This window comes from Leptopilina boulardi, unplaced genomic scaffold, assembly GCF_019393585.1.
Source record: "Leptopilina boulardi isolate dan_hultmark-lab unplaced genomic scaffold, ZJU_Lbou_2.1 LbouV2_273, whole genome shotgun sequence".
Classification (NCBI taxonomy): Eukaryota; Metazoa; Arthropoda; class Insecta; order Hymenoptera; family Figitidae; genus Leptopilina; species Leptopilina boulardi.
Genome location: NW_026137833.1, coordinates 4,134,019 through 4,149,722, shown reverse-complemented (window position 1 = coordinate 4,149,722; position 15,704 = coordinate 4,134,019). Strand labels below are relative to the sequence as shown.

Here is a 15,704-nt window from a genome sequence, read left to right as displayed (position 1 = left end):
GTGCTACCAAACGCAGTGTTGACAAACGTCAAAACGAAAGAAAAACAAAAATGTCAAAATTGTACACATAACCTAAAAAATGACAGTTCTTTATAGAAAATGTCAAATAAGTAAAAATAAATGTTTATAAAGTAAAATTAGTTTATTTAATATAATTATTAATCATGTCGGTTATGTTAACAGCCGATTGGTTCTCACTGGGATGTGATATATATTTCAGGTATTTTATATTTAATGAAAATTGAGAAAAATCACTTTGACGTTTCAATCATTATGTTTTTTTTTTAATATATAATAAATTTATTTCAATACTACTAATTATTGTTAATATAAATATTATTTTATATTATAATATAATATTTTATTATTTTGGTAAATAATTATTATTTTTTAATGTACTTTTTATTCTATTGGAAAAAAAATAGTTTTTACATTTCTTTTGATATTTTTATACGGAATTTTTCTAGTTTATTTAATCAAATTTTAAATATTGTTTATAAATAATTTTTTTTTAAAATTTCGTTTAATTTTTCTCATAATTTACAGGAAATTCGAACTTTATCCATTGTCTTTTTATAATGAGGCAAATGCCAATCATTTAGTAGTAGCAGCACCTTATGGAGGGTCCATAGCAATAACAAGAAATCCGAAAAAATTTGTTAAAGTTCAAGGAACCGGAAAACCGATAATATTATTTTATTCATCCTCTGGAAGGATTATGGCAAAATTACAAGTAATTTTTATTTTTTCTTTCTTTTTTAAACATAAGTTTTTTTTCAATTTTACGATTCATTTTTTTTTTATTAAGAAATATGTATATTTATATTCTATTCAAAAAATGGTTGAGTAGAATTTAATTTTATTAATTTGAACAAAAAAATGCAAAAAAAAAAAGGTTTTAAAGAATTTAATATTAAAAACATTTTTTTTTATTGTGAAATTAAAATTATAAATAAAATTTTTAAAAACGTATCAATTGATTAATTTGAGAAATTTTACTTTGAATTATAATGAAATTATTGACGTTTCAAAAATCAAAACATTTCTTTTTGAATAATTTTTAGTTACAAATTTTTATATAATTTTAATTTCAAGAGAATTTTTTTATGTTTATAAAAAAAAATGAAAGTATTATTCTATTTTTTAAAATTGTTTTTGTTCTTTTCTGAATTTTTTAGTTTTAATGATTTATTATATTAGTACTGTGCGTACAAAAGGGCTTATTTAATTTCTTTTTCTGTTTGTTACAAATAAATTAAAATAAAATTACCTAATATATATTAAAAACTTTAATTACATCTTTTTGAAATATCAAATAATTTTCAAAAGTCTAAATTAAATTTTTTTTTTTTTTTTTTTTAGAAATTTGTATAAAGTTTTTCATTTATTTTATTATTAAAATTTTCAAGGGAAAATCGTTTGAAATTTTATTGCTGTGAAAAAAAATTAACTGCTAATTTTCTAAAATGTAATAATTTAAAAAAATTTTTATTAAAATTAATCGCCAATTTATTTATTTTTAACAAGTTTAACAAAATTCTTCGAAAATTAAAATAAAAAAAAAATTTTTTATTAAATATTTTCTAAAATTTAGTTTACTGTGAAATATAATTTTTTCTAAATAAAACATTTACGAAAATACTTCGATATTATGTGAATATCATACCTCAATTATAATTTTTGAAATTTATTTATTAAAATTAACAAAATACAATCAGAGGGACGACATAATTGTACAGAGGTTTAAAAAAAATTCAGAGTACTAATAATTAAAGAATATTTTAATGGCACTTTTTTTTAACCAGTGGACGAGTGGACAATTAGTAACTTTAGGCTGGTCACATCAAGAAGAATTACTTTGCATTCAGGAAGATGGAATGGTTCTTATTTACGATATGTTTGGCAATTATCAACATGCATTTAGCATGGGAAATGTAAGTTTTCAAAATTAATAACAAAATTATATGATAATAATAATAATAATTCCTAATATCTCGATTTTATTTGTGAAAATAATATTTTTTTTTATTCTCAGGAAGCGAAGCAGACAAAAGTTATTGATGCAAAATTTTTTGTTAGCGTCAATGGCACTGGACTTGCTATTTTAACGTCTACAAGTCGTATTTTTTTGGTGAACAATGTTAGTGAACCAAAAGTTCGACAGTTAGAAATTCCCAGTAAGTTAATGGTCAATATTATATATATATATATATATATATTTTTTTCTAAATTATCTATATTGTTTATTAATTAATTTAATAATTATTAATAATATTTATTAATTTAATTATTTAAAATGAAATTAATATATAATATTAATAATATAATTAATTGATGAATTATGCTTTTAAATTTTTGATAAAGAAATGAATAATTTAACGATTCACAAAGTAAATAAAAAATGTGGAAACAAATTAATTACAATTTTAACTTCTATTTTTAACACTTAAATTTTGTTTAATTATTTTTATTTTTTAAGAACTCGGAGGACCAATCGAATGGTGCATTATTCGTAAGGATAGAGATAGTCAAGTTATTATTTCAAATCAAGAAGGAATTCAGGAGATTCATCAAAATCAAACTTTCGTTACAACAGCTTTTGTATGTATAATAATATAATTATGATTATAAATTTAATAATAATATTATAATTTTAATTGCATTTTTTTTTTATTTCAATTTTCTTCAAATATTTTCTAATTATTTATAGTAATTACTATTATATCTAACTTTTTTTATTAATTTACTTAATTAAATATTAGTTTTAATTTTTTTTTAATAATCTTCTATTAATTTATTTATGTCCCGTTAATAAATAAATGAAATGAAACGAAAATTATAATTATATAAATTATTAAAAAATAATATATAGTTATATAAATGTCTGTAAAATTTGCATTTAAAGAAAATTTTCTTTTCTAATTTTTCAGAGTAAACTATTTAACAATAAGATATCAAGTATAGTGGCAATTGTTGCTTCCGGTAATAATAGACATATTGCATTATATTCCGACACGGGATATTTATATCTCGGTTCATCTGACTTCAAAGACAAATATTGCGAGTGTGCAACAAATATGAAGGAACAATTAACAGATATTGCTTGGTTTGTTTATTATATTTATTATATCATTTTTTTTTTCTTTCACGAAAAAGCAAAATATAATTTCAAAATTCACTGAGATAGAAAAATCTTTCAATTTTGCTTTTGAATCAAAATTTTTGTTCATAATTTATTCAAAAAAGATAAGGAAAAGTTCACTAAAAAAATATATATATTTTTTAAATAATCATTTTTCTTATAATAAATTTTTTTTTAAATTGAAGAAAGAAATTAATTTATTTTTCTCCTTCTTCAAAAAAATTACACCAGGTGTGGAACGGAAGCCGTTGTTTGTAATTGGGATTCAACTGTAATGGTTATTGGAAAATCAGGCGAAACAATGATTTTTAATTACGATGGTCCCGTTCATCTTGTAACGGAAATCGATGGCGTACGAATTATTTCAAGTTTTTCACATGAAATGATACAAAAAGTTCCCAATGTTGTGCAAAAAATATTTCGCATTAATTCAACGGACGCTGCATCATATTTATTAGAGGCATCAAAACAATTTCAAAAAAAAAGTCATAAAGCCGATAGTTATATGGATTTAGTTAAAGAGAAACTTGACGCAGCAGTGATTGATTGTGTTGATGCAGCGAGTCATGAATTTAATTTTGATACACAAAAACTTCTTATGCGAGTGAGTTAAATTTTATTTTTTTATTTATTCTTTATTATCATTTTTAACATATATATTTATTTATTTCATTATATTTAATATAGTTAGAAAAATTTTATAATTTTGAAATATTTTTCTTTTAATGTGTAAAGGAAATATAATTTTAGTGTTTTTTTTTTTAAATTTTATTTATCATTGAACATAAGTTAAAAAAATTTCTTTCAATTAGGCTGCAAAATATGGAAAAGGATTTAGTAAGACTATAAATCCAGAGCATTATGTGAACATGTGTCGAGTTTTGAGAATTTTAAATGCTGTTCGTCATCCTAATATTGGAATTCCCTTGACGTATACACAGTATCCTTTTTAATTATTGAACATTTTAATAGCCTTTAATTATTTTTTTTACATTTTTAATTAATGTAATTGTACATAATTATTTACATATACTAATATTTATTATTTTATTATTGTTTATATTCAAAATTCTTTCAAATACTTTAAATATATTTTTAAAAAAATTTGTTTTAATCAAAATATGAAATTTTTAATAAAAATTTCGTCTTAACAAGCACAGATTAAATGCATTGACGAGTCAGGTATTATTGGACAGACTTGTTGCAAGAAGACATTATTATTTAAGTATTCAAATTGCTCGACATCTTCGTTTGTCGGAGGTAGATGGAGAAAGTCGAATTTTGGCTCAATGGGCTTGTTACAAGGTAATAATTTCACAATATTAATTAAATAATTAAAAAAAAATGTTACTCTCTTTAAAAAATATTTAAATTATTAATTATCTGTTTTTTTTTTATTTTGAAATCAGGTGAGACAAACTCAACTAGATAAAGAACAAATTGCAGAAGAAATAGCCGATAAATTAGGTTATGCACCAGGAGTTTCCTATAGTGAAATTGCATTAAGAGCAGCTGACTGTGGAAGAAAACAATTAGCTATCAAAGTAAGTTGACAACAAATTTTCAGTTAATTAATTTGTTTTTTTGATTATTTTTTATTTCTCTATTATATGTATTTTTACAAAGTTTTACAATTTTCTTTTCAGCAAGCTTAAAAATAAAAATAGTATAAATTTTCAATTTTATTTCTTCAAAAAAAAAAAAAAAAGAAAAGAAAGAAAGAAAAAAAAACACAAAAATTTTGAATGTAATAAATAAATTTTTTTTCTCAGTTAATAGATTATGAGCCAAGAGCTCAACTTCAAGTTCCATTATTACTTCGACTTGGCGAGGAAAAAGCTGCTCTTAATAAAGCCGTGGAAAGTGGAAATACTGATTTAGTTTATACGGTTATTCTTCATCTCAGAGAACACATGCCTTTGAGGGATTTTCAGGTATTTTAAAAAAATTTAATAATTTAATATTTTAATATTTTAACGTTAATTAAGAAAAATTTTTTATTTTAATAATTTACTTATTGAGGATTTATATTATTTTTCATATTTATTTCTAGTTCATAATTTTCGATTTTTTTTTAGTTTCCTTTTTTTGTGTACATTTAATAATATTAATTAATTAAATTGATTAAAATTTAAATATAACAAAAATTAAATTCTATTTAGGATTTATAATTTTATGATACTTTAATTCGTATTATTGTTACAATTATATTATATTGAATTAAAATATAATACTATTGATATAATGGATTAATTTAAAAATACTATGTGTAAATATTATTAATAATTATTTTATGTTAATATTTATATCCTAAATTAATACAATATATATAAATAAACATCTTTAATTTAATTCAATTTAATCTAATTTGGTTTAATTTTAATTTTAATTGTGTGAAATTTAGTTTAGTTATGTAATACGAAAATGTGTAAATCGGAAGTTCGTCCGAAACTGAAAGGTATGGACTATAAATAAATAATAAAATAATAATAATAATAATGATAATAATAATAATAACCATCTTTAAAAAATAGTTTTGAATATTTAAATTTACTGTAAGTTTAATATTTATACATAAATTAATAAATAATTAAAACTTTAGTTTTTATAATATAATAATATAATAATTTAAGTATTTTAAATTATTATCGAAATCAATATTTATAAATTTCACATTTTCAGATGTCTATTATGCATTGTCCTCTTGCTATGGCTTTGTATATAAAATATTGTCAGAGTCACAATCGAGAAACCTTAAGAGATATTTATAATCAGTATGATGATTATCATTCACACGCTCTCTGGTTCGTTAAAGAGAGTTATAGACCAAAGGTACATTTTTTTTATAAATATATATAAAATATATTTTACTTTTCAATAATGATTTCAAAAAAAAAAAAATACGAATTTTTTATTTCTTTCACAATCATAATTATGCGTAAGTTCTACTAAAAATTTTCAAAGAGAAAAACTAAATAAAACTAATTAGATAAAAAATTTAATTAATTTTTAAGATTTAGAGAAAGTGATTTTAAAAAGCTTCCGCTTGGAAAAGGGAAACGAATAAGTTTTATTGAAATAGATGGATGTAATTAAAATTCACTGAGGAAAAATTGAAGAAAAAATTGTAATAATAATTGTATTTTTTTTTATTCAGAACACTGCTTCGAGAGATGCAATGTTACAATCTGCTCAAGAGAATTTTAAATTAGCTCGCAATGAAACAAATGCAACGCTAACGGAAGAACAAATTAAACTTTTACGTTATCAACGTTCATTAGAGGAAACTTTACACGAATCAATTGTTGGAAAACCCCTTCATGAGACTGTTGAAATTTTACTTCTTCAAAATGAAATTAAACTCGCTGATAAATTAAGATCCGAGTATAAAATTCCAGATCGAAGGTATTTAAATGTTAAATTCATCAATAAATTTGTTTAATATTAATTTAATTAAAAATTTCTTAGCAATTTAAAAAATTATAAATTTAATTCGAGTTCAATTATTAATTTATTAATTATTAAATATATTAATTAAATCATAACTAAATCTTTAAATGCACTACCTCTTTGCATGAATAAATAATTTTTAAACTAATAAATTATTAAAGTAACGTATTTTATCTAATTAGAAAAATGGAAAACAAAAAAATTGTTTATAATAAATATTTTATTTTATAGATATTGGTGGTTAAGAATTCAGAGTTTAGCCAAAAAAGGAATTTGGATTGAGTTGGAGAAATTTTCAAAAAGTAAAAAATCACCAATTGGTTATGAGGTAATTTTTTCTACTAATGTATTTATGTCAACTTTTTTTTTAATAACAAATATAATTAATAGTTCTTGTAAATTTTTTTTTATTTTATAAAAATTTTTTCTAAAAAATAATATAAAAAATTAAATACAAATAAGGTATCTACATAATAGTTTTAAAAAAAGAGTCAAAATGTAAGTTAAATTTTTAACAAAATAATTTGAAATTATTTATATTGGTATCAATTAAATTAAATTAAAAAAATATTTCTTACTTTTGAGAAGGTGAATAAGAATTTTCTTTTTATTTTCAGCCTTTTATAGATGAATGCTTAAAATACCAGAACGAAATAGAGGCAAAAAAATATTTACCTCGAGTTAAAGATGACTTGAAAGTGAAATATTTAACAAAAGTAAAGTGAGTATTAATTATAAATATTATTATTATTAAATATTTTCCAAGCCAAATTTTCTAAATACTTGATTTCTAAAATATAATTTCCTAAAAACTTTTAATTTCTAAAATTTATGTATATTTTTTTCAAATCTTTTAATTTAGGAAATAATAATTTCTAAAAAAAAATCTTTTATTCTCAAAAATATATTTTTCTAAAAATTAATAATTTTTTTTTTTTTTGACACTCTAAAACAAGGAAAATTTCACTGGTACCTTCCCTTAAAATAATGAATTAAAAATGATCGATTTTAAATAATGAATTAAAAAATGGAATTTTAGAATATAATTAAAACTTAAAAATAATATTACAGTATGTTATCGGAGGCAGCACAAATTGCCTTTGAGCAAAAAGATACCGCTGCTTTGTCCTATGTCTTGGCTTATTGTGGAACATCCGATCGAAGAATCGCCGAGAAAATAAATGGCATGATTGCCACTTTAACGGCAAATAAATGAAGAAAAAAATTTTAGAACTGTTTTTTTTTCCATAATTTCAATTTTCTTCAATTTATTAATGTACGTATGTAATATTCTCATAATTAATTTAACGTACACAATTATATTATATATATACATTTATAGAAAAAAAAAAAAAAAATGAAATGACAAAAAAAAATCTTCTAACGGTTTTCAAGCACTTTTATATAAGTAAAAGAAAACCAAAGTGCAATTAAATTTACTACTTTTAAAATTTTATTTTTTTTTACAAGTAAAAATTTTTTTTAAGTACTTTTACTTTATAATTTATTACATATGTAATTTTTACTGTAATATGTAATGTCTTCTTGGACTTTTTTTAATTGTATTTTTACCAAGAAAAAAAAAATATTTAAAAATTGATGTAAAAATATTTGTTTTATTATCATAGATTTAAATGAGAATGAAAATTTTACAACATTAAATTTGATTTATTGAAATAATTGAAACAATATAAATTTATATTTATTTCAACAAAATATATAAATACCATAACCTAATATGAGATTCGCTTGTATATAATATTTATAAAAATCTACTAAAATACATTAATAATAAAAAATTTTTTTAATTTATTTATAAAAATTTAAATATTCTAACAGAAACCAGTTCCGCAAAACAAAATAATAACTTCCCTCCACCAAAATATAAAATATTTTCCTAATATATTTATTTCTAACTAAAAAAAAAAACACTTTTCTTTTCGATAAAATACAAAAATTGTATACATTTTCATCGAAAATATTTTATGGCCTTAAAAGTGTTTCTTTTGATAATTCTTGTATAATATACTGAAGTAGTAAAAATTTTTTTTTAAAAAAATATAATTTGTTGTATAATTTAATTATAATAATGGTTTTTAAAAAAAATCTTTATCTAGATTTTTCAGCGTTAAAAATAAATTTATCGTGTTTCTCAACAAGATCAGCAATAATTTTCTCCTCAATTTCCATGCCTTGGGAAATTTCTGATTTTTTCATTATTATCTCATAATCGTCCTCTTTGCTGACAATTATAACACGTTCTTTTCGTGTTTGAAGCATATTTGCCACAACGTACTGGAAAAAAAAGAGGAAAAATTGACAATTTTTTTTTTTTCTTTTTGTTTTTTGAATTTAATACTTACTTTATGTTGATAATTATTAAGAGCATCTCTCGCTTTAGAAATGAGTAGATTCTCATCAGTTTCAAGTTTAAACGATATCACAAAAGCATCAGGCACCCAAAGATTAACTAATGGTTTCAAAATTTTTGGTACCAATTGCAATGCAATTTTTGGTGGACCACTGGACGGAATTTTGTGCACAGCCTGTAAATATTTATTAACAATTTAAATATTAAATTTATTATATAATTAAATATTTAGGAATTTTAAAATTTTTGAAAAATCGAGGGGGAAATTAGATTAATTTCTATTTGTTTAAATAAATTATATTTATATTTATAAAAAATTACATAATTTCAAAAAGAGAGATATATTTATCGAAAGCGATGTTAATTTAAAATAATAAAGCCAAGGAATAGAAAAATTAATTTTGTAGATTAATAGAAAAATTTGTAAAATCGCACACAAAAATTTTTATAACAATAATTTGTATAAATCTTCAAATTTGGCAAAACTGTGTAACTTGTAGTTTTTATTTTTTATTTGCTATTTTGAATATAGAAAAGTGAAAAAATTTTCCACTTTTCAAAAAAAATGAAAGAAATACTTGTAATAATTTACCATTTCACTTGGTGGAATGTAAAAATCTGAGGCAGCGGCGGCTAAATAGAGAATTGCTTTTTCTTTTAATGGTGCAAGTGCCTGACATGCAGATCGCAATAACCAAAGATAATCGACTAAAGTTGTGAAATTTATTTGAAGTAATTTTTTTTGTTTCAATACTTCCTTGTATTTACATAAAACTGTTGATACTTTTTCCGTATATTCTGAAGAAACTGTATTAAAAAAAAAAAAAATAATAATTAATATATATTTTTTTAGCAAAAAACTTCTTTTTCATATACACTGAAAAAAAAAATTAATTTGATTCAACTAATTGGTTACTTGACTATTATTAAAAAAATATTTACTTGAACAACATGAATTTTATTTGAATTAAATAAACTGTATTTAAACCAATAATTTCTGTATTTGGAGAAAATATAATTTAATTAACTCAAAGAATAATATTATTTGATACAAATAAATATTTATTTGATAATAGTCAAGATTATTTGAAATAAATTAATTTTTTTTTCAATTTATGCATTAAAATAAAAAATGTATTATTAAAATTAATACTATTAATATTAGGATGCATTAAATTAAACTTTTATTCAAATTCATTGGTAACTTTTTTTTAAAAATATTTTTAAATTAAATATTATACTCATTGAGTAAATTGAGAAAAAGATGTTTTTTTTACTAAATTGTATTTTCTTTATTAAACAGAATATTGTTTATTTTCATTTTCCATTGTTAAAAAAATCGAAAACATAATTTTCAGCATTTCGAATTAAAAAAATATGGAAAGACAAATTTTTTTTTTAAATTTATAAACTTTGCAGAAAATTATAATTAAAAGTTATCAATTAATGTCAGTAAAGTTGACAATGTATTATGAATAATTACAAAAGACAATATTTTGTCTTCCTTTTATTATTATTATTATTATTATTATTATTATTATTATTTTAATATTATAATGAAATTATAAAAATATTACATCTGAATAAGATATTTAATCAATATTGAAATTTAATATTTTCTTTTTAATTATTTATATATGTAATTTTTAAAATAAGATTTTCATAAATTATAAAAAATTTTCTAAAAATAGATCAGGAAAGTATTATTTAAAAATTGAATTCCAATTAAAATAAAAAATGTTTCACCTTTAACTATTGGCTTATCATTCTCTATATCTAAATCAAGCATATCCAGAAATGATTGATTTGAAAAATGACGTGAATAAGGCTCCAGAGATTTAAGTCTGTAACATATTGTATTGTTTATAGTTATAAGTTTTTTTTTCAATTAATATCAAAATTAATTAATTTTCATTTTTATAATTAAAGTTTTTTTTCTAATTTCATATCAAAGAAAATTAATTAATTTTAATTTTTATAATTAAAATTCCTTTTTCCAATATTAATATTAAATTAATTTATTATCATTTTTATAATTTGAAATCTTTCTTTCCATTAAATATCAAAATTAATATTTTTCCCCAATATATTTGTAACGATATTTAAATGTACTTGAAAATATAATGTGAAATAAAAATAATTATAAAATAAAAAAAAAAGAAAAACAAATACACACAATAATTCCAAAAGGTATTTTTTTTACGAAAAAATTACCTGTACAAAAAAATAACAGAATATCCATGTTCTAAAAAATATTCCGCAGAAATTGATCCTCTTGTTCCGGCGCTAAAATTATCAACAAAACGCACTGTATTGTGCTCCAAGGGAGCTGTCGTTCCTCCACTCTGTTAATTAAAATATAAATAAAACAACAATTTTCCTTATTTCTTTTTGCTACCTCATGGAGGAAGCTTTGTAGTCCTTTCGTTTATAAAAATTTTCAAAGTGGCGGAAACAAATTTTTCTCTATATAGAAACATGTTATATGATATCCTGATCAATTGTCCGGATGTATGTATGTGTGTTTGTGGATCCCTTTTTGTTTAGAAGATAACTTTAACAGGTTTTAATGGATTTAGATAAAATTTGGTAGGCTCATTTATCATATTAATATCTCAAATCTGACCAAAGGATTTTAAAAAATACTCAAAAAAACAAATTTTATCGTGATTTTTCCAAAAAATTTTTTTTAATCAAAAAAATTTTTAAATATAAAAATTTAAGGTTATATATAATAAAATCGTATTCCTTACGTCGAGACAAATCGATCGGTATATATAAAGTATAGTTTTAATTTTAATTTAAAGAATTAATGAAAGTTAAAAAATCAAAAATTCACATTTTGGCTATAAAATTTTGTGATTATTTAAATTTAAGTTTATAGATGAACTAATTGTATTCCTTACATGAAAACGAATTGATTGGTATATATAAAATTCACATTTGAGGTAAATTTAATAAATTAATGAAAGTTAAAAAATAGAAAATTCACATTTTAACTGAAAAATTTTATATTTATTTAAATTCAAGTTTAAATATAAAATAATTGTGTTCCTTGCATTGAAACGAATCGATATAATTGTAAATAATGATAAATTATATATTATTTTTCATTAATATTCAGAAATTTCGGCTAAAATATGAATTTTTGATTTTTTAACTTACATTAATTCTTTAAATTTAACTCAAATGTATATTCAAATGTTTATATTATTATATTATTTTTGTATGTTTATTTCAATGTTTATGCTTTTTCCACGAGGAAGCAAATTTTTTTGCTGATCGTAAACAGGAAGCAAAATGTTCATGTAATGAACATCTGAATTTACAACTTGTTTTTTAAATATAAATTTAGAAAGTACTTTTCAAAAATACACATTATTTTTATCCAAACTATTTACAAATAAAATTGTTCAAATTAATTAAATTTGAAAAAAAAATTGAATATAATTAGATACATATTAAAAAAAAAAAAAAAAAAAAAATTACCTGAAATTACTTTTAAATATTAAAAAATTAAAATTAACATTACCGTCACTAGAGCAACTTTTTGATCCTTGTGTTGTTGAATAAAATTTTTCATTTCTTCTTCACTTTTTACTAAATCCAAAGGTGGCGAATTTTTTGCATAAAATTCTTCCCAATTTGATGCCATATTTCGAAATTAATTCACAAAAATTATTATCAGGAAAAAGAAATTCGAAAATTTTTAATCAAGATATGATAACGAAATTCGAAAAAAATAATCAATTATTTTGTATGTGAAATAAAAATTATTTTCTAAATTTGTTTTGAAAAAAAATTACTATATTTCTAAAACATCGAAAATATTTATTAGAAAATATATTGTATTATTGGTTTTTAGGTTAATTTAAAGACCGAAAACGATTTAAAAAAAAAAATTTAAATACATAGATTAATTGTATTTTGACGATAATACAAATTCTCTAACACATATTGTGTTCTATATTAAAAAAAACATGTTATCTATAGCGTAATTAGAAATAATAAAAAAAATCCAATCTTGAACGTGTGAAATGATGAAACGATCTTATGTAACTGCGTGCACTATATGTATAAAATTCAAACTTAACCTTAAACTTTCGAAACGTTAATTAAATATTCAATAACTGTAAATTTTGATTTTGATAAAAGAAAATTTATTTATTTTTTTTAAATAGGAATTATGGTAAAAGTATAAAAGAAAATGACTAAAATTTAGGATTCTCAAAATTTATTTTATTATAATGTACACTTTAACTAGCATGGCCAATACTGATCGAGAATCACTTAAGACTCAGGTAACTATTGTTTTTTTTTCTTTAAACCTATATTTAATAATTTTAATAGCACACTGTAAATTGAGATTCATCTTTTATTTTTCAAAAAAAAAAAAATCCGAATTCAATTTAAATTTGATTTCAGATTTATTTTTTTCAAAAAAGAGAATTCTGTGATTGTGCATTATAAAATAAAATAAATTACACTCTTTGTACCTGACTAAATTCAATTGTGTCTAGTTTTTCATACAATTTAAAAATCAAATATTGATTTCATTCTTGGGGGTGTCTCTTTATCTCCAATTGGATTTAAAAGCTGTAAGAAAATTCAAATTTTATTGCAAATTTATGTATTTTTTTGGGAAAAAATTTTTTGCAAAAGAATAAAAATTTTTATTAGAAAAAAATGTCATTTTCTTAAGTCTATATTTTGAAATTACATATACCTTATAACGGCGATCTTTATAATCATTCCAAGGTTCTGGTTTTGATTTAAGATTCCATGAGACATCAGGATTTTTGAGACCCAATCTTGCTAAATAAAGGACTGAAGTTGCACATCCAGCAAGTAAGACCGCATAAAGTGGTATCAGCTGATTAACAAAAAAAAAAAAAAAGAAAGAAATCGTTATTTTTATACTACAAGATAAGAATGACGAACAATTTTTGTTATTTCTCACCGATGGATGTTTCTTTATTGATTTAAGATCCAATCCTTGCATTAAAGTCATCTTGACACTAATTCTCTTTGTTCTATTACTAAATGACAAATTGAACTGACGAAAATATCTAGGAAAAATGTGATGAACCCTTCTCAATTTTCTAGCAGAAAACAATTTAGCAGACGATATAGAATGTAATATTAAGGTGTGTTCATAGTGCGAGGAGATGTAACACGCAGGATAATTCAGTGATGGGTACGTATAATACATGACGTATAATACGTGGTGGTTTTCTACGTGTATAATACTACGTATATTACGTGCTAAGTTTTCTACACGATGTTTATTACATTTGATCACGTGATTTAAGAGCGGCAATTTTAAATTCTTCATTAAAATACATCATTCATTACTTTACACTATTGAAAGAGAAATTAAAAATATAAACAAAATTTAGGTAATTATTAATTATTTTAACAATTGTAAAACAAAATTTTTAATTATTGAAATGTTTTTATATCGGTTTTATTTCTAAGTTGGTTTCACAAATAAGAGTGAACACCGGGCCACGTGCATAATAACATAACCTATATTCTAAGTATTATATTGTCAGTCTAGTCGTTTGGTATCTCCCAAAATAAACAATTTTTAAATAAAAACTTTTTTTCTATTTTATTTTAAGACTTTAATTTAACCCCTTCGCAGTCCAGTTAAAAATCGCTGGTGAGCCTAAAACGGTCCGAAAAAAAAGTTTCCAAAAAAATATGACTTCATCATATTAAAGGCCAACGCACAATAGATTCGCAAAAGTCGTTCGCGAACGAGATGCATGAGATAGAAAAGGATACGAATATATCTCTGTCCTTTTCTAACTCATGTTTCACGTTCGCGAACGTCTTTCGCGAAGCTATTCTGCTTAGGCCTTTAAGGTTTTTGTGGTCGCTGAATTCGAATTTGAGGTCAGTTTTTCAAAATTCAAAATGGCGGATCCAATATGGCGGACAAATTTTTAAAAAATCAAACCGATTTGCCTGAAATTTGTTACTTGGGGGTTTTTGGGGTCGTTTTTTTAAAATTCAAAATGGCGGATCCAATATGGCGGACAAATTTTAAAAAAATTGATCCGATTTGCCTGAAATTTGTTACTTGCATTTTTGGAGTCTAGCGTCAGATTTTTATTTATTTCTAAAATTTTAGTCGCCATTTTGGATTTTCCTTACTGAATTTTGAAAAACTAACATCAAATTCAAATTCAGCGACTCCAAAAATCTCTAAAAAACGATTTTCGGTGGAAACACATCAATTTTCAAATTGTCTGCCATATTTGTCCGCCATATTGGATCCGCCATTTTGAATTTTGAAAAACTGACCACAAATTCGAATTCAGCGACCCCAAAAACCTTCAAGTAACAAATTTCAGGCAAATCAGATTGATTTTTTAAAAATTTGTCCGCCATATTGGATCCGCCATTTTGAATTTTGAAAAACCGACCTCATATTCAAATTTAGCGACCCCGAAAACCACCGAGTAACAAATTTCAGGCGAATCAAATTAAATTTAGTATTATTTTTTTGCGGTGGCCATATATGGCCACTTGCTTCTTCTGGCCACATATGGGCCCTGGACTGTCAAGGGGTAGAATGATAAGAAAAATTGGTTATGGCAAAAATCAGAGGATCATATATGGACGTCAAAATGTCAGTGGTTTTCTACATTTTATACGTATATTACGTCGAAAACGTATTATACGTACAAAACTTTGTGTGACGCGTCACAACCCATCACTGCCGGCAGGAAT

The 15,704-nt window shown here is 22.1% G+C and overlaps 3 protein-coding genes across 3 annotated transcripts; 1 reads left to right on the top strand and 2 right to left on the bottom strand.

Moving 5' to 3' along the window:
• The first annotated feature begins 33 nt into the window (after window positions 1-33).
• Window positions 34-7,821, top strand: LOC127281506 (vacuolar protein sorting-associated protein 16 homolog). Its single transcript, XM_051305225.1, has 16 exons — window positions 34-220; window positions 547-733; window positions 1,806-1,934; window positions 2,036-2,177; window positions 2,480-2,601; window positions 2,931-3,106; window positions 3,374-3,746; window positions 3,955-4,082; window positions 4,303-4,447; window positions 4,552-4,686; window positions 4,915-5,076; window positions 5,825-5,974; window positions 6,300-6,547; window positions 6,824-6,920; window positions 7,210-7,313; window positions 7,664-7,821. The coding sequence occupies exons 1-16, from the start codon at window positions 165-167 to the stop codon at window positions 7,806-7,808; spliced, it is 2,499 nt and encodes an 832-aa protein (XP_051161182.1). The 5' UTR covers window positions 34-164; the 3' UTR covers window positions 7,809-7,821.
• Window positions 7,822-7,873: 52 nt separating this feature from the next.
• On the bottom strand, window positions 7,874-13,046 carry LOC127281507 (phosphopantothenate--cysteine ligase). Its single transcript, XM_051305226.1, has 6 exons — window positions 12,496-13,046; window positions 11,178-11,308; window positions 10,710-10,807; window positions 9,556-9,770; window positions 8,956-9,138; window positions 7,874-8,887 (listed from the first exon to the last, which is right to left on the bottom strand). Exons 1-6 carry the CDS (start codon window positions 12,616-12,618, stop codon window positions 8,702-8,704), a joined length of 936 nt encoding a protein of 311 aa, XP_051161183.1. The 5' UTR covers window positions 12,619-13,046; the 3' UTR covers window positions 7,874-8,701.
• Window positions 13,047-13,180: 134 nt separating this feature from the next.
• On the bottom strand, window positions 13,181-14,107 carry LOC127281508 (cytochrome c oxidase subunit NDUFA4-like). Its single transcript, XM_051305227.1, has 3 exons — window positions 13,924-14,107; window positions 13,690-13,836; window positions 13,181-13,559 (listed from the first exon to the last, which is right to left on the bottom strand). The coding sequence occupies exons 1-3, from the start codon at window positions 13,972-13,974 to the stop codon at window positions 13,497-13,499; spliced, it is 261 nt and encodes an 86-aa protein (XP_051161184.1). The 5' UTR covers window positions 13,975-14,107; the 3' UTR covers window positions 13,181-13,496.
• Between the last annotated feature and the right edge of the window lie 1,597 nt (window positions 14,108-15,704).